Genomic DNA, 24,006 nt, shown 5'->3' with positions numbered 1-24,006 from the left:
TATGGTGCTTGTGTGCTGCTTGTGTGCTGCTTGTGTGCTGCTTGTGAGCGGCTTGTGTGCTGCTTGTATGGTGCTTGTGTCCTGCTTGTGTGCTGCTTGTATGGTGCTTGTGTGCTGCTTGTGTGCTGCTTGTGTGCTGCTTGTGTGCTGCTTGTGTGCTGCTTGTGAGCGGCTTGTATGGTGCTTGTGTGCTGCTTGTGTGCTGCTTGTATGGTGCTTGTGTCCTGCTTGTATGGTGCTTGTATGGTGCTTGTATGGTGCTTGTGTCCTGCTTGTGTGCTGCTTGTGTCCTGCTTGTGTGCTGCTTGTATGGTGCTTGTATGGTGCCTGTATGGTGCTTGTATGGTGCTTGTGTCCTGCTTGTGTGCTGCTTGTATGGTGCTTGTGTGCTGCTTTTATGGTGCTTGTGTGCTGCTTGTATGGTGCTTGTATGGTACTTGTATGGTGTTTGTGTGCTGCTTGTATGGTGCTTGTATGGTGCTTGTGTGCTGCTTGTATGGTGTTTGTGTGCTGCTTGTATGGTGCTTGTATGGTGCTTGTGTGCTGCTTGTATGGTGCTTGTGTGCTGCTTGTGTGCTGCTTGTATGGTGCTTGTGTCCTGCTTGTGTGCTGCTTTTATGGTGCTTGTGTGCTGCTTGTATGGTGCTTGTGTGCTGCTTGTATGGTGCTTGTGTCCTGCTTGTGTCCTGCTTGTATGGTGCTTGTGTACTGCTTGTATGGTGCTTGTATGGTGCTTGTGTCCTGCTTGTTTGGTGCTTGTATGCTGCTTGTATGCTGCTTGTGTGCTGCTTGTGTGTTGCGTGTGTCCTGCTTGTGTTCTACTTGTGTACTTCTTGTGTGCTGCTTGTGTGCTGCTTGTGTGCTTCTTGTGTGCTGCTTGTGCCCTGCTTGTATGCTGCTTGTATCCTGCTTGTGCCCTGCTTGTGTGCTACTTGTGTACTTCTTGTGTGCTGCTTGTATCCTGCTTGTATGCTGCTTGTATCCTGCTTGTGTGCTGCTTGTGTGCTACTTGTGTCCTGCTTCCGTGCTACTTGTGTCCTGCTTCCGTGCTACTTGTGTACTTCTTGTATGCTGCTTGTATCCTGCTTGTATCCTGCTTGTATGCTACTTGTGTCCTGCTTGCGTGCTACTTGTGTACTTCTTGTATGGTGCTTGTGTGCGGCTTTGCAATTCCGTCCTGTGCTGATTCAGGCCCTCAGATGCTTATTCACTCACATCGGAGACCATATTATGAGATATGACGGACAATCTGCACCTAGTATGGGGCTGTTGCCAGTTTCGATGGTGCGTCTGTTGGTCACATCTATAGAGGCACAGACTGACGCTGCTACAGTTTGAACTGAAGTTGGTAAAAGTTATTATTCAGCCGCATTTCTCTGCAGATCTTCCACAATTGCAGCTGTTTGTTCTCATCAAATACGTCCGCAGTGCTCGGGCAGTGCCCGCGGGAGGAGCGTTGTGATACCATGCTGATCTACTATTTGGTCCTCAACCTTGTCTGCTGCTTCTTCTACTCCTTGGGAGCCATGCCAGGGTACATGGTGCTGATCAGGTAATATTACCTCTGTCAGGGCGCCCCTGAGGAAATACCCCTATACCCCTGGGGTCTGAGCCTCTGTCAGGGCGCCCCTGAGGAAATACCCCTATACCCCTGGGGTCTGAGCCTCTGTCAGGGCGCCCCTGAGGAAATACCCCTATACCCCTATTCCTATAAAAGAGAACAGAAATACATACAAAAGATAACAGCGCTCTAATTAATGGTGTATTCAGTAGAAGTGGAAAATGTAATACTTGATAAAATGTTGGCTGTACATGATCATCACAGAGGGTATACACATATAATCAGCCTGCACCAGCTCACTCCCCGGGCACAGCATCTGATTTCTCCTTACACAGTGATGGAGTTCAGCTACAAGTCCTGAACAGCAACATCTTCAGCTTTGCTAACTGGACCCATTTATAATTGGACACTGGACTTGTCATACTAGTCCAATACCGGACCTGTGCCCAGGGGATCTACGTCGTACAAAGCTTGCCAGCATTGCTAATTGGACCCATTTCCTAGACACTGGACTTGGTAAATATTTGGCTGGGCTGTTATGAACATCACACAGATTCATTGGTCTGCTGGATTCACAATTAGGTTCCCTATCAGATATAGACTAGTCCATTGGTTGGTGGATTGGGTGATGTTGCATGAGATTTATGATTTTATATGAACGTGTGCTGATTATATATGTATACCCTCTGTGATGATCATGTACATCCAACATTTTATCAAGTATTACATTTCCCACTTTTACTGAACATACCATTAATTAGAGTGCTGTTATCTTTTGTATGTATTTCTGTTTTCTTTTAACTGAGGACTGACTATCCTCTTACTGTATCTACAGCTGCTCACCGCTATATGAACTAATACAACCCCTATTAGCGTTTATCAGTGTTTCTACTGTGGTTTTATTTCATGATTTATAGGTTAGCATGAAGTAACTGAAGGCTACCTCAGCCTGAGGGCATGTAAGCGCCCAGGTGTTAGTGTAGTGGGGATGATGTATAGGTTAGGATGAAGTAACTGAAGGTTACCTCAGCCTGAGGGCATGTAAGCGCCCAGGTGTTAGTGTAGTGGGGATGATGTATAGGTTAGGATGAAGTAACTGAAGGTTACCTCAGCCTGAGGGCATGTAAGCACCCAGGTGTTAGGGTAGTGGGGATGATGTATAGATTAGGATGAAGTAACTGAAGGCTACCTCAGCCTGAGGGCATGTAAGCGCCCAGGTGTTTGTGTAGTGGGGATGATGTATAGGTTAGGATGAAGTAACTGAAGGCTACCTCAGCCTGAGGGCATGTAAGCGCCCGGGTGTTAGTGTAGTGGGGATGATGTATAGGTTAGGATGAAGTAACTGAAGGCTACCTCAGCCTGAGGGCATGTAAGCGCCCGGGTGTTAGTGTAGTGGGGATGATGTATAGGTTAGGTTGAAGTAGCTAAGGGCTGATTGACAAAGGACAGGTTTTGTAGCTTGTCCCATGGATGGTGAACAGGGACAGGCTTTGGTAGTCCTTATATTTCCCGAGATAGGAGGCTGCTTGGTGGCCATAGGGGGTACAAGCATGGGTGCAGGTTACTCCCCTTTTATAGAGCGAGTTTTGTCACTACCTTAGGGGGGAACTGGTCACCATTTTACAGAGGTACCAGGACTATGCCACATAAGTGGGGGTGGTTCTCCCCAATCCAGGTTGATTCAAAGGTGGGGCTGTTGTTGAGGGGATGCACCTTGGCCACCCCATTAGATATTTGCAGTAAATAAACCCTGTGACCTTTAACACCAATCACTGTCTTTGTGGTGTTTGGTTATGTAGCAAAGCCAGAGCCATAAACTCATAGGTGACTTCCTGTAGGTGTTTCTGATACATTGTTACTGATACATTGGTACTGATACACTGTTACTGATATATTGTTACTGATACATTGTTACTGATACATTGTTGCTGATACAATGTTACTGATATATTGTTGCCGATATATTGTTGCTGATACAATGTTACTGATACATTGTTACTGATATATTGTTACTGATACATTGATACTGATATATTGTTACTGATATATAGTTACTGATACAATGTTACTGATATATTTTAACTGATACATTGTTACTGATATATTGTTACTGATACAATGTTACTGATATATTGTTACTGATACATTGTTACTGATACAATGTTACTGATATATTGTTATTGATACAATGTTACTGATATATTGTTACTGATACAATGTTACTGATATATTGTTACTGATATATTGATACTGATATATTGATACTGATATATTGTTACCGATGCATTGTTACTGATACATTGTTACTGATATATTGTTACTGTTACAATGTTACCGATATATTGTTACTGATATATTGTTACCGATGCATTGTTACTGATATATTGTTACCGATGCATTGTTACTGATACATTGTTACTGATGCACTGTTACTGATGCACTGATACTGATATATTGTTACTGATACACTGTTACTGATACACTGTTACTGATATATTGTTACTGATACAATGTTACCGATATATTGTTACTGATATATTGTTACTGATGTATTGTTACTGATGTATTGTTACTGATACATTGTTACGGATATATTGTTACTGATACACTGTTACTGATACATTGTTACTGATACATTGTTACGGATATATTGTTACTGATACACTGTTACTGATACATTGTTACTGGTACATTGTTACTGATATATTGTTACTGATACAATGTTACTGATATATTGTTACTGGTACATTGTTACTGATATATTGTTACTGATGCACTGTTACTGATATATTGTTACTGATACATTGTTACGGATATATTGTTATTGATACACTTACTGATACATTATTACTGGTACATTGTTACTGATATATTGTTACTGATACAATGTTACTGATATATTGTTACTGATATATTGTTACTGATACATTGTTACTGATATATTGTTACTGATACATTGTTACTGATGCATTGTTACTGATGCATTGTTACTGATGCATTGTTACTGATATATTGTTACTGATGCATTGTTACTGATATATTGTTACTGATACACTGTTACTGATACATTGTTACTGATGCATTGTTGCTGATACACTGTTACTGATACACTGTTACTGATGCATTGTTACTGATACATTGTTACTGATACATTGTTACTGATGCATTGTTACTGATGCATTGTTACTGATACATTGTTACTGATATATTGTTACTGATACATTGTTACTGATGCATTGTTACTGATGCATTGCTACTGATGCATTGTTACTGATATATTGTTACTGATACATTGTTACTGATATATTGTTACTGATACATTGTTACTGATGCATTGTTACTGATGCATTGTTACTGATGCATTGTTACTGATATATTGTTACTGATGCATTGTTACTGATATATTGTTACTGATACACTGTTACTGATACATTGTTACTAATGCATTGTTGCTGATACACTGTTACTGATACACTGTTACTGATACACTGTTACTGATGCATTGTTACTGATACATTGTTACTGATACATTGTTACTGATGCATTGTTACTGATGCATTGTTACTGATACATTGTTACTGATATATTGTTACTGATACAGTGCGTCTCTTCTCTCCTAGAAGTTTGACCCCAGAGGAAAAGTCTTTTGGTCTCGGCCTGCACCTCTTACTTGCACGAGCGCTTGGTAAGGGCACAGCCCTCTCTGGCTCTATGTGTTTGGGCCCATCCTATTGTACATGGAAAGGGGCACTCCAGTCCACAGGCTACCAGCTAGAGTCGCACCAACGCTGACCTGTATCTCTGGGGATAACTTTCCTGCCTCCTCTTCATTATCAGTCTCAGTCTTAAGCCGGGTACACATTTACCAATTGGCTGCTCAATATGTCTGACCAGACAACACACCTGGCTGGGCCCGCCCATTCGTGGTGTCAGTGGGCCTGATTCATTACGGATCGCAACTGCGCTTATGCACGCAATCGGCCGACCCATCTCACAGTGACTGACAGGAAGTGCTGTTTGGGGGAGGTGACGGGGGGTGGTCGGCGAAATGCAGGCGTACATAAATTACCCACTGTGTGCAGTTGCGTTCCGTGCGGAATTGCATTAGCGTCCGTCTCTGAATCAGGCCCATTGTGTGCCCAGGATTACCTATTCCTGGAGACTACATGGGCACAAAGTGACCATTACTAAAGCGAAATAAGAAAAATGAGAATCTGCGCTAATACGAACACACAGACGCTATATATGGCTGCCCAGTAGTATAATGGGGGGTGGGGCCACTATACCCCAAAAACATGTGTCACAACAGATGAAATCCCAGCGCAAATTATATAGTGTATGAGAAAAAGAGAGAAGGACCAGAATATCTGATCAAATAATTATTTATTACAGAAATAATGATCAGTATTAATCATAAAAGTAGTCTAAAAAGTATTCTGGTGTAAATATATAAATATATACGGGATAAAGTTAGATAAAAACCTAATACCGGTATACAAATAACATATCACATGACGAAGACATCAAATACCGCACACACAGATATATACAAATGTCTGTATCTAAAATCCATGAAATGTCCTCTTTTTAAATGACAGTAAAATAGTTGGATATGACACGCTCCAGGCGTTTTAATCGCCCCAATATTGCAGAAGAAAAAAGATTTTGGAAAAATAGTTGTCTTGTAATCTAGCACAAAGGCCATCCCTTAATGTATCATTAGTAGGACTGACGTAGCTAGCTGGTTCCCAGTCCCCTCAGAGAGTTCAGGGTTCCATGCAGTAAATAGTGTCCTGCTACAGGCTGAAATAGCCGTATAGTCCTCGCTGTGTGCGCTTCCAACGCTATGCTCAGTGCCGCTGTGGCAATTAGTAGAGATATCTGCCGGCAGACTTACCTATAACCTCCGTCCTCCAAACCCGACGGCCGGTGCAGGATCGATGTACTCTGCTCCCAACGTTTCTCCCGCTGCACAGGCTTCCTCAGGATTGCAGAGAGGCCTTCTGTAGGTGCACACATAGGAAGCTCTAAAGACACACATCCACTAAAAGACATGAAAACGGCTGCACGATGACGGCATTGTAATCGTTCAGTAGTTTGTCAGTCTGTGATGAGCCTACACTGAGCGAGCAGTCATTCAGTGTAGGCACAATCAATCATCTGCTAACAGTGGCGTAACTTCATCCCAGGTGCCCGGAGGCAAGATAAATGTTGGTGGCCCCCCCAAATTACCACCCACCCAGCACCTATGCCAGCCCCAGTTGCCGCCCCTCCCCCCCAATGCAGTACCTTTTATACAATGCCCCCAGTAGTGGTCCCCCTATGCAGTGCCCGCCTATGTAGTGCCCCCCAGTAATGGTCCCCCTATGCTGTACCTCCAGTAGTGAGCCCCTTGTAGTTGCCCCCAGTATTGAGCCCCCTGTAGTTGCCCCCAGTAGTGAGAACCCTGTAGTTGCCCCCAGTAGTGAACCCCTTGTAGTTGCCCCCAGTAGTGAGCTCCCTGTAGTTGCCCCCAGTAGTGAGCCCCCTGTAGTTGCCCCCAGTAGTAAGCCCCTTATAGTTGCCCCCAGTAGTGAGCCCCCGGTAGTTGTCCCCTGTAGTGAGCCCCCTGTAGTTGCTTCCAGTAGTGAGCCGCTTGTAGTTGCCCCGAGTAATGAGCCCCTTGTAGTTGCCCCCAGTAGTGAGCCCCCTGTAGTTGTCCCCAGCAGTGAGACCCCAGTAGTGAGCCCCCTGTAGTTGCCCCCAGTAGTGAGCCCCCTGTAGTTGTTCCCTGTAGTGAGCCCCCTGTACGTGCCCCCAGTAGTGAGCCCCTTGTTGTTGCCCCCAGTAGTGAGCCCCTTGTAGTTGCCCCCAGTAGTGAGCCCCTTATAGTTGCTCCCAGTAGTGAGCCCCCTGTAGTTGTCCCCATTAGTGAGCCCCCAGTAGTGAGCCCCCTGTAGTTGTCCCCTGTAGTGAGCCCCCTGTAGCTGCCCCCAGTAGTGAGCCCCCTGTAGCTACCCCCAGTAGTGAGCCCCCTGTAGTTGTCCTCAGTAGTGAGCCCCTTTTAGTTGCCCCCAGTAGTGAGCCCCCTGTAGTTGCCCCCAGTAGTGAGCCCATTGTAGTTGCCCCCAGTAGTGAGCCCCTTGTAGTTGCCCCCTGTAGTGAGCCCCCTGTAGTGAGCCCCCAGTAGTGAGCCCTCTGTAGTTGCCCCCAGTAGTGAGCCCCCTGTAGTTGCCCCCAGTAGTGAGCCCCCTGTAGTTGTTCCCTGTAGTGAGCCCCCTGTACGTGCCCCCAGTAGTGAGCCCCTTGTTGTTGCCCCCAGTAGTGAGCCCCTTGTAGTTGCCCCCAGTAGTGAGCCCCTTATAGTTGCTCCCAGTAGTGAGCCCCCTGTAGTTGTCCCCATTAGTGAGCCCCCAGTAGTGAGCCCCCTGTAGTTGTCCCCTGTAGTGAGCCCCCTGTAGCTGCCCCCAGTAGTGAGCCCCCTGTAGCTACCCCCAGTAGTGAGCCCCCTGTAGTTGTCCTCAGTAGTGAGCCCCTTGTAGTTGCCCCCAGTAGTGAGCCCCCTGTAGTTGCCCCCAGTAGTGAGCCCATTGTAGTTGCCCCCAGTAGTGAGCCCCTTGTAGTTGCCCCCTGTAGTGAGCCCCCTGTAGTGAGCCCCCAGTAGTGAGCCCTCTGTAGTTGCCCCCAGTAGTGAGCTCCCTGTAGTTGCCCCATGTAGTTTCCCCCAGTATTGAGCCCCTTGTAGTTGCCCCCAGTAGTGAGCCCCTTGTAGTTGCCCCCAGTAGTGAGCCCCTTGTAGTTGCCCCCAGTAGTGAGCCCCTTGTAGTTGCCCCCAGTAGTGAGCCCCTTGTAGTTGCCCCGAGTAGTGAGCCCCCTGTAGTTGCCCCCAGTAGTGAGCCCATTGTATTTGCCCCCAGTAGTGAGCCCCCTGTAGTTGTCCCCAGTAGTGAGCCCCCTGTAGTTGTCCCCAGTAGTGAACCCCCTGTTGTTGCCCCCAGTAGTGAGCCCCCTGTAGTTGCCCCCAGTAGTGAGCTCCCTGTAGTTGCCCCCAGTAGTGAGCTCCCTGTAGTTGCCCCCAGTAGTGAGCCCCCTGTAGTTGCCCCCAGTAGGGAGCTCCCTGTAGTTGCCCCCAGTAGGGAGCCCACTGTAGTTGCCCCCAGTAGGGAGCCCACTGTAGTTGCCCCCAGTAGTGAGCCCACTGTAGTTGCCCCCAGTAGTGAGCCCCCTGTAGTTGCCCCCAGTAGTGAGCCCCCTGTAGTTGCCCCCAGTAGTGAGCCCCCTGTAGTTGTCCCCAGTAGTGAACCCCCTGTAGTTGCCCCCTGTAGTGAGCCCCCAGTAGTGAGCCCCTTGTAGTTGCCCCCAGTAGTGAGTTCCCTGTAGTTGCCCCCAGTAGTGAGCCCCCTGTAGTTGCCCCCAGTAGTGAGCCCCCTGTAGTTGCCCTCAGTAGTGAGACCCTTGTAGTTGCCCCCAGTAGTGAGACCCTTGTAGTTGCCCCCAGTAGTGAGCTCCCTGTAGTTGTCCCCAGTAGTGAGCTCCCTGTAGTTGCCCCCAGTAGTGGGCCTCCCCCCCCCCCCCCGCCCCGCGTGCGCACACACACACAAAAAAACAACAACTGACCTTTATCCCCGCTCCAGTGCTGCTGCCGTCCATTCCCGGCGTCCGCTCCTCGGCACTATGGGAGTCACTCCCATAGTACACTGCGAGACCTGGAAGATGGAGGGAGCTCCGTCCTCCGGTTGCCGCCAGGGAGTTTGAATAGGAGCCGGGTGCCCGCTGTTAACACACTCAGCGGGCGCCCGCCAAATGGAGGGGGCAGGGGGTGCAGCTGCACCCCCTGCACCCTCCGTAGTTACGCCAATGGAGGTCCCGGGGACAATGGAGCCAGGTGCCCCCCTTCAGGGCTGGCGCACGGCGCCAAATGACTCCATTGTCTCCAGGAGTTCCGCCACTGTCTGCTATCATGCTGAACTTGATATTATCGTCAGGTTGTACAACATATTTGCCCTATAGTAGATGTCTAAATGACCAGCGGGAGCGCGTATCGCTGGTCATTTTAGAAATTTTTTTAGATGTGCAAACGATTATTGAACGATTGAACGATAACAATATCGTTATCGTTCAATCGCTCAATTTAACAGTCTAGTGGATGTGTGCCAGGGGCCTATCCATTAGGCGACCTGAAAGACTTAACGTCTAGCATTCAGATGCAACTTGACATCGTACATTATAAATGCAAAAATTCTATAGCCCTATACGCAGACACTGTAATGTAATAATGTGCCATACGTAGGCTGCATCACTAGGGGGCGTACTACTCTAGTGTGAACACATTGCAAAAGTACATTTATTCATTACTGGATATCTATACAAAATAATGATTGGTATAAAAAGTATTTCATTTTGCAAAATATTGTATATAAATTATAAAAGATAAGTATACACAGACATCTGCATTACGCTGAGTAAAATGAATGCCCAGCTCTCCTTGTGCCAGGACGTTTTGTTAGGACATGAAACAGGGAGTTTACAAATGATACTTTATGTTAATCTTTAAAAGTCCATTGGTTAAATTTTCTTGGTAAGAGTCTCTGAATGGATCCATGGGCTTATCCTCAGTCCCCAAAGCAACAAGAGATCATTAGTACTCCTACAAGGGATCATTAGCTCTCCTACAAGAGATCATTAGTACTCCTACAAGGGATCATTAGTACTCCTACAAGAGATCATTAGTACTCCTACAAGGGATCATTAGTACTCCTACAAGAGATCATTAGTACTCCTACAAGGGATCATTAGTACTCCTACAAGAGATCATTAGTACTCCTACAAGGGATCATTAGTACTCCTACAAGAGATCATTAGTACTCCTACAAGGGATCATTAGTACTCCTACAAGAGATCATTAGTACTCCTACAAGGGATCATTAGCACTCCTACAAGGGATCATTAGCACTCCTACAAGAGATCATTAGTACTCCTACAAGGGATCATTAGCACTCCTACAAGAGATCATTAGCACTCCTACAAGGGATCATTAGTACTCCTACAAGGGATCATTAGTACTCCTACAAGAGATCATTAGTACTCCTACAAGGGATCATTAGTACTCCTACAAGGGACCATTAGTACTCCTACAAGAGATCATTAGTACTCCTACAAGGGATAATTAGCTCTCCTACAAGGGATCATTAGCACTCCTACAAGAGATCATTAGTACTCCTACAAGGGATCATTAGTACTCCTACAAGAGATCATTAGTACTCCTACAAGAGATCATTAGTACTCCTACAAGGGATCATTAGTACTCCTACAAGGGATAATTAGCACTCCTACAAGAGATCATTAGCACTCCTACAAGGGATCATTAGTACTCCTACAAGAGATCATTAGTACTCCTACAAGAGATCATTAGTACTCCTACAAGGGATCATTAGTACTCCTACAAGGGACCATTAGTACTCCTACATGAGATCATTAGTACTCCTACAAGGGATCATTAGTACTCCTACAAGAGATCATTAGCACTCCTACAAGGGATCATTAGTACTCCTACAAGGGACCATTAGTACTCCTACAAGAGATCATTAGTACTCCTACAAGGGATCATTAGTACTCCTACAAGAGATCATTAGCACTCCTACAAGGGATCATTAGTACTCCTACAAGGGATCATTAGTACTCCTACAAGGGATCATTAGTACTCCTACAAGAGATCATTAGTACTCCTACAAGGGATCATTAGTACTCCTACAAGGGACCATTAGTACTCCTACAAGGGATCATTAGTACTCCTACAGGAAAAATGTGGGAAGTGAGAGTCTTTGTTCTCCTCCTGTAACCGATTCCTTGTGTACATCGGCTCCCTAGTGGTCACTTAGAGGGATGCATGCTATTGAATATATTTTTAATTAAAACATTTTCTATTTAACAGTATTATATACATATTTATATATATATATATATATCAAAAAGTATGATTGGCTTCATGCAAATTAGCTTTATCAGCGTCCTTACTCAGAATGTCCCACCCAGTCACCTTCCCCTTCTCTATGGGGTGCGGGGCTACAAGTGTCAGGTACATGGAAGTATAAATACAGACACATTTTAGTCCTCATGCGTAGCAGGGAAATGTGGATATTTGGTTACACCCCACTATGGGGCTACAGCCACCTCTAATGATGCTGAGTGTTTATCTGTGACAATGACTTTATCTGGTCAAATTAAGAGATTAAACAAAAACAATTTGGAGATTTTGTTTAATGTAATTTTCAACCCAGCCTGAGGCAGAGCACACCCTTCAGCTGCAGCATTATAATCCTTTCCCAATTACTGTATAATCCCACACAGCGTGTGTGTGCCTGACATGTGCAATGAGAGACAGACAGTGGTTCAAATGTGCGACATGCGCGCTTCGCGCTGAGGGCCACAACTGCCACTAATGAGGAACAAAATTCACAGCATTCCCATTGCATGGGCAGCGCACTCACCCACCTTCCCCACGTGCCTATACATTTGCTGTTTGTTCACCGCAGGAAGCCGAAGCGTGCGCAGGCACGTTCACGGTTATGTGCACTGCGCATGGCGGACGGTGCTACAAAATACATTCACATTTAAAAAAAAAAAAAAGGAAATCCTGAACAGACGAGAGTGGAAAGTAAACACAGAGCGATAGAGAGAGGGGCCTATTCATCATATGATAAATGACCCGGTAACCATGTGGAAGGGCTATTTATCATTAGAGGTCGGGTAGGACCACCCGGTATTCAGCAAACTCCAAAAACGGCGCTTGTTCTCGGATCTCCGCTCCTTCCAATGGGAAGGAGTTCCAGGGATGCGAAGAGGGATCCGGGCGGATCCCTCCGCCGCCTCCTCACTCCCTTCCCGGCGCTTTGCACATGCGTGACCAGAGATGATGGGGAGCAGGTAAGTAATGCAGCTACAGAAGTAGCTACGATACTTTCCATGGGGACAACTGCTTTTCGGAGCAGTTGTCCCCTCACCGGAGCTATGATGAATTGCTCAGGGGTCACGTTTCCCCCGCTGCGAGTTGGATACTTAAGTATCCCTCGCAGCGAGTTCAATCCTTTATCATCGGAGGCCATGCAGCCTTTGATGATGAATAGGCCCCTGAGAAAGATAATAATAAAGGAGAAAGCACGTCACTATTAGAGAGAGAAACCGTAAAGTCGAGACAGGAAAAGCGCACACAAGATGGGGTGGGGGGGGACACACACCAATCAAATCCAGCCTGGACCAGTTAATTTGGGCGGACCACCAGTGTCCCCAACAGAAGAAGATGTGGCAGAGGTGTGAAACGAGGGGGAGAGATACAATGGGAAGAAATAGAAAATGGGGGAGAGATAGGAGAAGAGGAAAGAGGAGAAGAGATAAAAGGGGGAGAGAGAAAAGAGGAGGAGTTCATGAGAAGGACATTGGGAGGGGCGATGGGAAGGAGAGATGGCAGAAAGAGAGGATGGGAAAAGTGTGGGAGAGAAAGACAGGGAAAAGGGAGGAAGTAAAGAGAGAGAGAGAGAGAGAGAGAGAGAGAGAGGAAAGGGGCAGAGACAGAATAAGAGAGGGGAACAGAGAAAGATGGGGGTAAGGGGTGAAGAGAGATGGGACGGGAGACAGAGAGAGATGGGGGTAAGGGGTGGAGAGATGGGATGGGAGACAGAGAGAGATGGGGGTAAGGGGTGGAGAGAGATGGGACGGGAGACAGAGAGAGATGGGGGTAAGGGGTGGAGAGAGATGGGATGGGAGACAGAGAGAGATGGGGGTAAGGGGTGGAGAGAGATGGGATGGGAGACAGAGAGAGATGGGGGTAAGAGGTGGAGAGAGATGGGACGGGAGACAGAGAGAGATGGGGGTAAGGGGTGGAGAGATGGGATGGGAGACAGAGAGAGATGGGGGTAAGGGGTGGAGAGATGGGATGGTAGACAGAGAGAGATGGGGTAAGGGGTGGAGAGATGGGATGGGAGACAGAGAGAGATGGGGTAAGGGGTGGAGAGAGATGGGACGGGAGACAGAGAGAGATGGGGGTAAGAGGTGGAGAGAGATGGGACGGGAGACAGAGAGAGATGGGGGTAAGAGGTGGAGAGAGAGACAGAGGGACAATAAAGCCTAGCTATAGCAGCCACAACAGCTATGTACGTACCCATGCAGATCACGTTGAGTGCTCGTGACATGGTGAGTGATGGATCCAGAACACTAGTGGTGATATAACATCTCTTATTACATTACAAATCTGTGGATACCGGTTCCAGCTATTCTATGTGAAACGTTCATGTACAGGAAACATTATTGTGTCTTCTCTGGCAGGTGGAATCCCCTCCCCGATTTACTATGGCGCAGCCATTGATACCACCTGTATAAAATGGGGGACTACGAGCTGCGGAGACCCGGGGGCTTGTCGCATGTATGACTCTAATGCTTACAGGTAATTTATCTGCTGAGGAAAAACTCAGCCGCAGAAAGTGGCAGCGATAGAGAATTACGGACATTATGGGTTACGTACAAAGCGCAGCTCATCGCCCATTGTACGATGCCACGTTCCCATACTGCATAATTACATTCAGCTTTAGTGCGGCCAAGATGGCAGCGTGACAGGTGGGCGGAGTTGGGCAGATTGGACGATGTATTAAATGTATAGCTAATTAGACTCAACTGCGCCCACTTCTGAAGTGGAAAAATGTGAATTATTTAAACAAGGTAAAGGGGCGGAGGGGGCACTGATAAAGGGGCGGAGAGGGCACTGGTAAAGGGGCGGAGAGGGCGCTGATAAAGGGGCGGAGATGGCGCTGATAAAGGGGTGATTCGTTTTTTGCCAATTTATTGAAAAGGTTTCTGCTGAGAATCAGATTTCTCGCGGGATCCTTCAGTATTGCAGTTTATGCGTCCCTGGAGGAATTTGCGCAGATTGGGGTTTTAGAGCCTAACTTTTCCCATTTACCAGCATAATGGATGCGATTTACTCACCGGAGAGGTCTAGGGGCCATATTTACCACAATCTGTATTTTTAATGTGGATGTGAAATATTTTTGTGTAAATGAATATTTTCATGCAGAGTTACTATGCTCATCTTGCCAGGAGACGGGCTCTGATAAGAACCTGTAGTTCCAGGTCACTCCTCGCTCTGTGAGCGGACTCAAAAATAAGCATTGTCACACTCCTCGTGTCCTTGCACAAAAGTACACACTATAGTCTGTGTCTGGGACCCAAGTACACTGACCCCTCACATGGGCTGTGCGTGGATGGGGCCGGATACACTGAGATCAGAATTCAGGTCTAACCCCCAGGAAAGGACATGGGAGGATGCGGACACTGGCGCATACACACGGCTTATTTTATTACAGACACTGCGGAAAACATCCACTAAGACTTCCGCAAGCGCTGAGGGGCTTGAATGAAGGGGGAATCGTTAATCTTTTTACCACAGCAGGGGTCCACTTTTGTGAATTGCCGTGGTAACTTGTGTTATACCCCTGCGGTACAAAGTTACCACTACACATAAATATGACCCTTTACATCTTCCGATTAACTGTAAGCAAATCCACACGATTGTCTCATGTACAAGTGGCCGCGCCAATGTCGCCTCATTCTATTAGCGCAAGGCGTAGATGAGAATACTCTGACCTGTATTATGGGAGAAAAACTTTTTAAAAAGTAACAATGTTAACAAAATGCAGCTGCTTCGGTGACCCCGGCCCGGAGAGGTACAGTAAGGGGCTTCTCACTGCTTCACCTTTACCAGGTCTTATAAATGTGCCCATCCCTCATTCAGGCTTTTAGTTCTGCACTACGGGATTTGGCCACAAAAGGTAGTTTTGCCCTTTGATAAATCAACCTTAATAATACCCCGTTATTCTGCCCCTGACCTATTGTTACCACATAGACTGTAACTTCTATATACCCCACTCTGACATACAGGCAGACATCCAATAACTCTTGTTATATATCATGTAATAATAATACTGCCTTATATACTGTTATATAATGAGTGTCTACCTCCAGGTACCTGTATATCGGGATCCCATCGGTATTACGCTTCATCTCCTACATCCCCTGCGTCTTCATCCTCCTCTCCCTGAGACGGGGGGGCTCCCGTGCCGAGGATTCTGGCTCATGATCAGGAGACGGGATCTGGGTGCGGAGAAGGAAGACACTGTATATAATAGTATATAGACCTGGAGCACTGACACACGGAACCTGTCCCATTAGGAATAGTCCCAGAGTGATGCTGTATATAATAGTATATAGACCTGGAGCACTGACACACGGAACCTGTCCCATTAGGAATAGTCCCAGAGTGATGCTGTATATAATAGTATATAGACCTGGAGCACTGACACACAGAACCTGTCCCATTAGGAATAGTCCCAGAGTGATGCTGTATATAATAGTATGTAGACCTGGAGCACTGACACGCGGCACCTCCGTGATCAAGCTAATAGCGAAACGCGCGTCGGGGAGTAACGAGTGCCCGCGGCTGTACGGCACGAGGCATCGGCATCACCTACTAGTACCCAACAGGACTCTGTCTCCACTCACCTCCTAGGATGATGGGTACCCGGAGGTAACGGTTTGTGAGCGGCAGTCCCGCGCGGTGAGACCATTGTTACAGCACAGCATAGACTTTACTTGCTGTGCTCACCAGCGCATGATTCATACACAATTACTTACACCATATCTGTGCATTTGTATCGGCAACAATGCAGCTATTACTGATTACATTATACTTATACGGTCCATACCTGTTCATTTGCATCTCACCTGATCATTTGCATAAGTAACAGCATGGATTATACCTGCTGTGAATAGCATAGACTACACTTGCTTTGCTGTAAAACTTATACCTGATTTGGGGCATTGTATCTGATTGTCTGCATAAGAGCCCTTGATCTTTATTGAATAAATGTTCTTCTCTGTCAGGCGTTTATTTGCATCAGCAATAGTATAGATTTTACTTTACTTTGTTATATGATCTATACCTGTTCATTTGCATTTTTTCCTGACTATGTGTATCGGTAACTGTATCGATTATACCTGCTGTAAACAGTTTAGACTACACTTACTGTGTTTTATGTGCCAATAATTTATACCTGACCTCAGGCATTATATCTGTTTGTTTGTACAAGTGACTAACACATTTACGTCACCTACTTAGTTTATAGTCTATGTCTACAAGAACAGCAATGTTGGATTTTCTATCAATAATTGAATAAATGGTTCCTTTTGTGCAAATCACTCATTCACGGTATCTACATATACTTTTGATTTGTGTGGATATGAATTTTTATGTTTTATAGCCCTGTGCACTTTCATTAATATCATTTATATTAATAGCTGTTATAATTTCACACTTTAAGGATTTATTGCTATCTTTCCAATGGTTATATTGCATATCTCTTATTTTTCACACCTGTAATAAGCCTACTTATGAGCCAATTATTCACATAAGGCTCCCTATAATCATAGAATTTTTGTATTTTCCCATGTGATTTATGGTCTCTTCTTACTATCTGTTCTATTGCTCTATTAACTGCGGACGATCTCATTAGAGTAGTTCTCTCATTGGGTGTCCAATGCGATAAGAATGACACCCAAAAGCAGAAACGAAATGTGAGTAAAGCTCCTGATTAACTGTTGTTTCTAGGGGCAACCTGCTCTCCGGCAATCTCTCACTCCTCACAGATAGCTATTAGCAGAGGTGAGGAGAAGTAGAATGAGGAGTAACAGTCCTACGCTCTGACCTTTTCTACTTTATTCCACACTCAGACATGTTTTGAACCATTTATTAGTGGGTACTAATAGACTATTAGCAGCTATTTTGTATTAAACTGATTGATTGTAATATATCAGATCTCATATTTTTCGCTAACAAGGAGGATATTACATTTTGCTGCTTCATTTTTCAAAAACAAGATAATACTTGTCTCAATGCTACTGTCTTTATTATGTTATATGTTGTAGGTAACTTTGTATGTAAGTAATTGAGTGTTTATTGGGTCTTATTTAGTCGCTTAACTATGCGACCTTTTATTTTTAAGAATAATCATTAAAAGTAATTTTTTAGGGGCGTGATTGGACCTATTCCAATTTTCCCTTCTGTATTAGATTAAGAGTGCTCACCAAACAGAGATTCTTCTTTCCTTTCTGTTTATACTATATTGCATATTACTCTAGTGAGCACCGCCACCTTTTCACTTACTCTTTTCAATGTACAAATATATGATTAATCTGTAATGTACTAGATTATACTTATTGTGGCTATATCAACTATTGAATATTGTACTATTAAATAGTCTGTGCGACGTATCTCCCTCCCCATTTTCCCATGCGTATATCCATTAGGAATAGTCCCAGAATGATGCTGTATATAATAGTATATAGACCTGGAGCACTGACACACGGAACCTGTCCCATTAGGAATAGTCCCAGAATGATGCTGTATATAATAGTATATAGACCTGGAGCACTGACACACGGAACCTGTCCCATTAGGAATAGTCCCAGAATGATGCTGTATATAATAGTATATAGACCTGGAGCACTGACGCACGGAACCTGTCCCATTAGGAATAGTCCCAGAGTGATGCTGTATATAATAGTATATAGACCTGGAGCACTGACGCACGGAACCTGTCCCATTAGGAATAGTCCCAGAGTGATGCTGTATATAATAGTATATAGACCTGGAGCACTGACGCACGGAACCTGTCCCATTAGGAATAGTCCCAGAGTGATGCTGTATATAATAGTATATAGACCTGGAGCACTGACGCACGGAACCTGTCCCATTAGGAATAGTCCCAGAATGATGCTGTATATAATAGTATATAGACCCGGAGCACTGACACGCGGAACCTGTCCCATTAGGAATAGTCCCAGAATGATGCTGTATATAATAGTATATAGACCCGGAGCACTGACACGCGGAACCTGTCCCATTAGGAATAGTCCCAGAATGATGCTGTATATAATAGTATATAGACCTGGAGCACTGACACGCGGAACCTGTCCCATTAGGAATAGTCCCAGAATGATGCTCTATATAATAGTATATAGACCTGGAGCACTGACACACGGAACCTGTCCCATTAGGAATAGTCCCAGAATAATGCTCTATATAATAGTATATAGACCTGGAGCACTGACACACGGAACCTGTCCCATTAGGCATAGTCCCAGAATGATGCTGTATAAAATAGTATAGAGACCTGGAGCACTGACACACGGAACCTGTCCCATTAGGAATAGTCCCAGAATGATGCTGTATATAATAGTATATAGACCTGGAGCACTGACACACGGAACCTGTCCCATTAGGAATAGTCCCAGAGTGATGCTGTATATAATAGTATATAGACCTGGAGCACTGACACACGGAACCTGTCCCATTAGGAATAGTCCCAGAGTGATGCTGTATATAATAGTATATAGACCTGGAGCACTGACGCACGGAACCTGTCCCATTAGGAATAGTCCCAGAATGATGCTGTATATAATAGTATATAGACCTGGAGCACTGACACACGGAACCTGTCCCATTAGGAATAGTCCCAGAATGATGCTGTATATAATAGTATATAGACCTGGAGCACTGACACACGGAACCTGTCCCATTAGGAATAGTCCCAGAATGATGCTGTATATAATAGTATATAGACCTGGAGCACTGACACACGGAACCTGTCCCATAAGGAATAGTCCCAGAATGATGCTGTATATAATAGTATATAGACCTGGAGCACTGACACACGGAACCTGTCCCATTAGGAATAGTCCCAGAATGATGCTGTATATAATAGTATATAGACCTGGAGCACTGACACACAGAACCTGTCCCATTAGGAATAGTCCCAGAATGATGCTGTATAAAATAGTATAGAGACCTGGAGCACTGACACACGGAACCTGTCCCATTAGGAATAGTCCCAGAATGATGCTGTATATAATAGTATATAGACCTGGAGCACTGACACACAGAACCTGTCCCATTAGGAATAGTCCCAGAGTGATGCTGTATATAATAGTATATAGACCTGGAGCACTGACGGACGGAACCTGTCCCATTAGGAATAGTCCCAGAGTGATGCTGTATATAATAGTATATAGACCTGGAGCACTGACGCACGGAACCTGTCCCATTAGGAATAGTCCAAGAGTGATGCTGTATATAATAGTATATAGACCTGGAGCACTGACGCACGGAACCTGTCCCATTAGGAATAGTCCCAGAATGATGCTGTATATAATAGTATAAAGACCTGGAGCACTGACACACGGAACCTGTCCCATTAGGAATAGTCCCAGAATGATGCTGTATATAATAGTATATAGACCTGGAGCACTGACACACAGAACCTGTCCCATTAGGAATAGTCCCAGAGTGATGCTGTATATAATAGTATATAGACCTGGAGCACTGACACACGGAACCTGTCCCATTAGGAATAGAACCAGAATGATGCTGTATATAATAGTATATAGACCTGGAGCACTGACACGTGGAACCTGTCCCATTAGGAATAGTCCCAGAATGATGCTGTATATAATAGTATATAGACCTGGAGCACTGACACACGGAACCTGTCCCATTAGGAATAGTCCCAGAATGAGGCTGTATATGATAGTATATAGACCTGGAGCACTGACACGCGGAACCTGTCCCATTAGGAATAGTCCCAGAATGATGCTGTATAAAATAGTATATAGACCTGGAGCACTGACACGCGGAACCTGTCCCATTAGGAATAGTCCCAGAATGATGCTGTATATGATAGTATATAGACCTGGAGCACTGACACACGGAACCTGTCCCATTAGGAATAGTCCCAGAATGATGCTGTATATAATAGAATATAGACCTGGAGCACTCACAAGCGGAACCTGTCCCATTAGGAATAGACCCAGAATGATGCTGTATATAATAGTATATAGACCTGGAGCACTGACACACGGAACCTGTCCCATTAGGAATAGTCCCAGAATGATGCTGTATATGATAGTATATAGACCTGGAGCACTGACACGCGGAACCTGTCCCATTAGGAATAGTCCCAGAATGATGCTGTATATAATAGTATATAGACCTGGAGCACTGACACACGGAACCTGTCCCATTAGGAATAGTCCCAGAATGATGCTGTATATAATAGTATATAGACCTGGAGCACTGACACGCGGAACCTGTCCCATTAGGAATAGTCCCAGAGTGATGCTGTATATAATAGTATATAGACCTGGAGCACTGACACACGGAACCTGTCCCATTAGGAATAGTCCCAGAATGATGCTGTATATAATAGTATAGAGACCTGGAGCACTGACACGCGGAACCTGTCCCATTAGGAATAGTCCCAGAATGATGCTGTATATGATAGTATATAGAACTGGAGCACTGACACACGGAACCTGTCCCATTAGGAATAGTCCCAGAATGATGCTGTATATAATAGTATATAGACCTGGAGCACTGACACGCGGAACCTGTCCCATTAGGAATAGTCCCAGAATGATGCTGTACATGATAGTATATAGACCTGGAGCACTGACACGCGGAACCTGTCCCATTAGGAATAGTCCCAGAATGATGCTGTATATAATAGTATATAGACCTGGAGCACTGACACACGGAACCTGTCCCATTAGGAATAGTCCCAGAATGATGCTGTATATAATAGTATATAGACCTGGAGCACTGACACGCGGAACCTGTCCCATTAGGAATAGTCCCAGAATGATGCTGTATATAATAGTATATAGACCTGGAGCACTGACACGCGGAACCTGTCCCATTAGGAATAGTCCCAGAATGATGCTCTATATAATAGTATATAGACCTGGAGCACTGACACACGGAACCTGTCCCATTAGGAATAGTCCCAGAATAATGCTCTATATAATAGTATATAGACCTGGAGCACTGACACACGGAACCTGTCCCATTAGGCATAGTCCCAGAATGATGCTGTATAAAATAGTATAGAGACCTGGAGCACTGACACACGGAACCTGTCCCATTAGGAATAGTCCCAGAATGATGCTGTATATAATAGTATATAGACCTGGAGCACTGACACACGGAACCTGTCCCATTAGGAATAGTCCCAGAGTGATGCTGTATATAATAGTATATAGACCTGGAGCACTGACACACGGAACCTGTCCCATTAGGAATAGTCCCAGAGTGATGCTGTATATAATAGTATATAGACCTGGAGCACTGACGCACGGAACCTGTCCCATTAGGAATAGTCCCAGAATGATGCTGTATATAATAGTATATAGACCTGGAGCACTGACACACGGAACCTGTCCCATTAGGAATAGTCCCAGAATGATGCTGTATATAATAGTATATAGACCTGGAGCACTGACACACGGAACCTGTCCCATTAGGAATAGTCCCAGAATGATGCTGTATATAATAGTATATAGACCTGGAGCACTGACACACGGAACCTGTCCCATAAGGAATAGTCCCAGAATGATGCTGTATATAATAGTATATAGACCTGGAGCACTGACACACGGAACCTGTCCCATTAGGAATAGTCCCAGAATGATGCTGTATATAATAGTATATAGACCTGGAGCACTGACACACAGAACCTGTCCCATTAGGAATAGTCCCAGAATGATGCTGTATAAAATAGTATAGAGACCTGGAGCACTGACACACGGAACCTGTCCCATTAGGAATAGTCCCAGAATGATGCTGTATATAATAGTATATAGACCTGGAGCACTGACACACAGAACCTGTCCCATTAGGAATAGTCCCAGAGTGATGCTGTATATAATAGTATATAGACCTGGAGCACTGACGGACGGAACCTGTCCCATTAGGAATAGTCCCAGAGTGATGCTGTATATAATAGTATATAGACCTGGAGCACTGACGCACGGAACCTGTCCCATTAGGAATAGTCCAAGAGTGATGCTGTATATAATAGTATATAGACCTGGAGCACTGACGCACGGAACCTGTCCCATTAGGAATAGTCCCAGAATGATGCTGTATATAATAGTATAAAGACCTGGAGCACTGACACACGGAACCTGTCCCATTAGGAATAGTCCCAGAATGATGCTGTATATAATAGTATATAGACCTGGAGCACTGACACACAGAACCTGTCCCATTAGGAATAGTCCCAGAGTGATGCTGTATATAATAGTATATAGACCTGGAGCACTGACACACGGAACCTGTCCCATTAGGAATAGAACCAGAATGATGCTGTATATAATAGTATATAGACCTGGAGCACTGACACGTGGAACCTGTCCCATTAGGAATAGTCCCAGAATGATGCTGTATATAATAGTATATAGACCTGGAGCACTGACACACGGAACCTGTCCCATTAGGAATAGTCCCAGAATGAGGCTGTATATGATAGTATATAGACCTGGAGCACTGACACGCGGAACCTGTCCCATTAGGAATAGTCCCAGAATGATGCTGTATAAAATAGTATATAGACCTGGAGCACTGACACGCGGAACCTGTCCCATTAGGAATAGTCCCAGAATGATGCTGTATATGATAGTATATAGACCTGGAGCACTGACACACGGAACCTGTCCCATTAGGAATAGTCCCAGAATGATGCTGTATATAATAGAATATAGACCTGGAGCACTCACAAGCGGAACCTGTCCCATTAGGAATAGACCCAGAATGATGCTGTATATAATAGTATATAGACCTGGAGCACTGACACACGGAACCTGTCCCATTAGGAATAGTCCCAGAATGATGCTGTATATGATAGTATATAGACCTGGAGCACTGACACGCGGAACCTGTCCCATTAGGAATAGTCCCAGAATGATGCTGTATATAATAGTATATAGACCTGGAGCACTGACACACGGAACCTGTCCCATTAGGAATAGTCCCAGAATGATGCTGTATATAATAGTATATAGACCTGGAGCACTGACACGCGGAACCTGTCCCATTAGGAATAGTCCCAGAGTGATGCTGTATATAATAGTATATAGACCTGGAGCACTGACACACGGAACCTGTCCCATTAGGAATAGTCCCAGAATGATGCTGTATATAATAGTATAGAGACCTGGAGCACTGACACGCGGAACCTGTCCCATTAGGAATAGTCCCAGAATGATGCTGTATATGATAGTATATAGAACTGGAGCACTGACACACGGAACCTGTCCCATTAGGAATAGTCCCAGAATGATGCTGTATATAATAGTATATAGACCTGGAGCACTGACACGCGGAACCTGTCCCATTAGGAATAGTCCCAGAATGATGCTGTACATGATAGTATATAGACCTGGAGCACTGACACGCGGAACCTGTCCCATTAGGAATAGTCCCAGAATGATGCTGTATATAATAGTATATAGACCTGGAGCACTGACACACGGAACCTGTCCCATTAGGAATAGTCCCAGAATGATGCTGTATATAATAGTATATAGAC

General features: G+C 45.0%; 1 protein-coding gene across 1 annotated transcript in view; it reads left to right on the top strand.

Moving 5' to 3' along the window:
• Positions 1-16,723, top strand: part of LOC148443351 (solute carrier organic anion transporter family member 1A2-like) — a 93,918-nt gene extending 77,195 nt beyond the window's left edge. Inside the window, exons 12-15 of the mRNA XM_088462940.1 lie at positions 1,383-1,552; positions 5,182-5,246; positions 13,859-13,976; positions 15,551-16,723. Coding sequence (XP_088319066.1) covers positions 1,383-1,552; positions 5,182-5,246; positions 13,859-13,976; positions 15,551-15,665 — 468 coding nt within the window. The 3' untranslated portion in view covers positions 15,666-16,723. The remainder of the gene's footprint in view (positions 1-1,382; positions 1,553-5,181; positions 5,247-13,858; positions 13,977-15,550) is intronic.
• Positions 16,724-24,006: the final 7,283 nt, after the last annotated feature.

Source organism: Taudactylus pleione, unplaced genomic scaffold, assembly GCF_031769625.1.
Source record: "Taudactylus pleione unplaced genomic scaffold, aTauple2 ptg001296l, whole genome shotgun sequence".
Taxonomy (NCBI): domain Eukaryota; kingdom Metazoa; phylum Chordata; class Amphibia; order Anura; family Myobatrachidae; genus Taudactylus; species Taudactylus pleione.
This window is presented reverse-complemented; position numbering and strand designations above follow the sequence as displayed.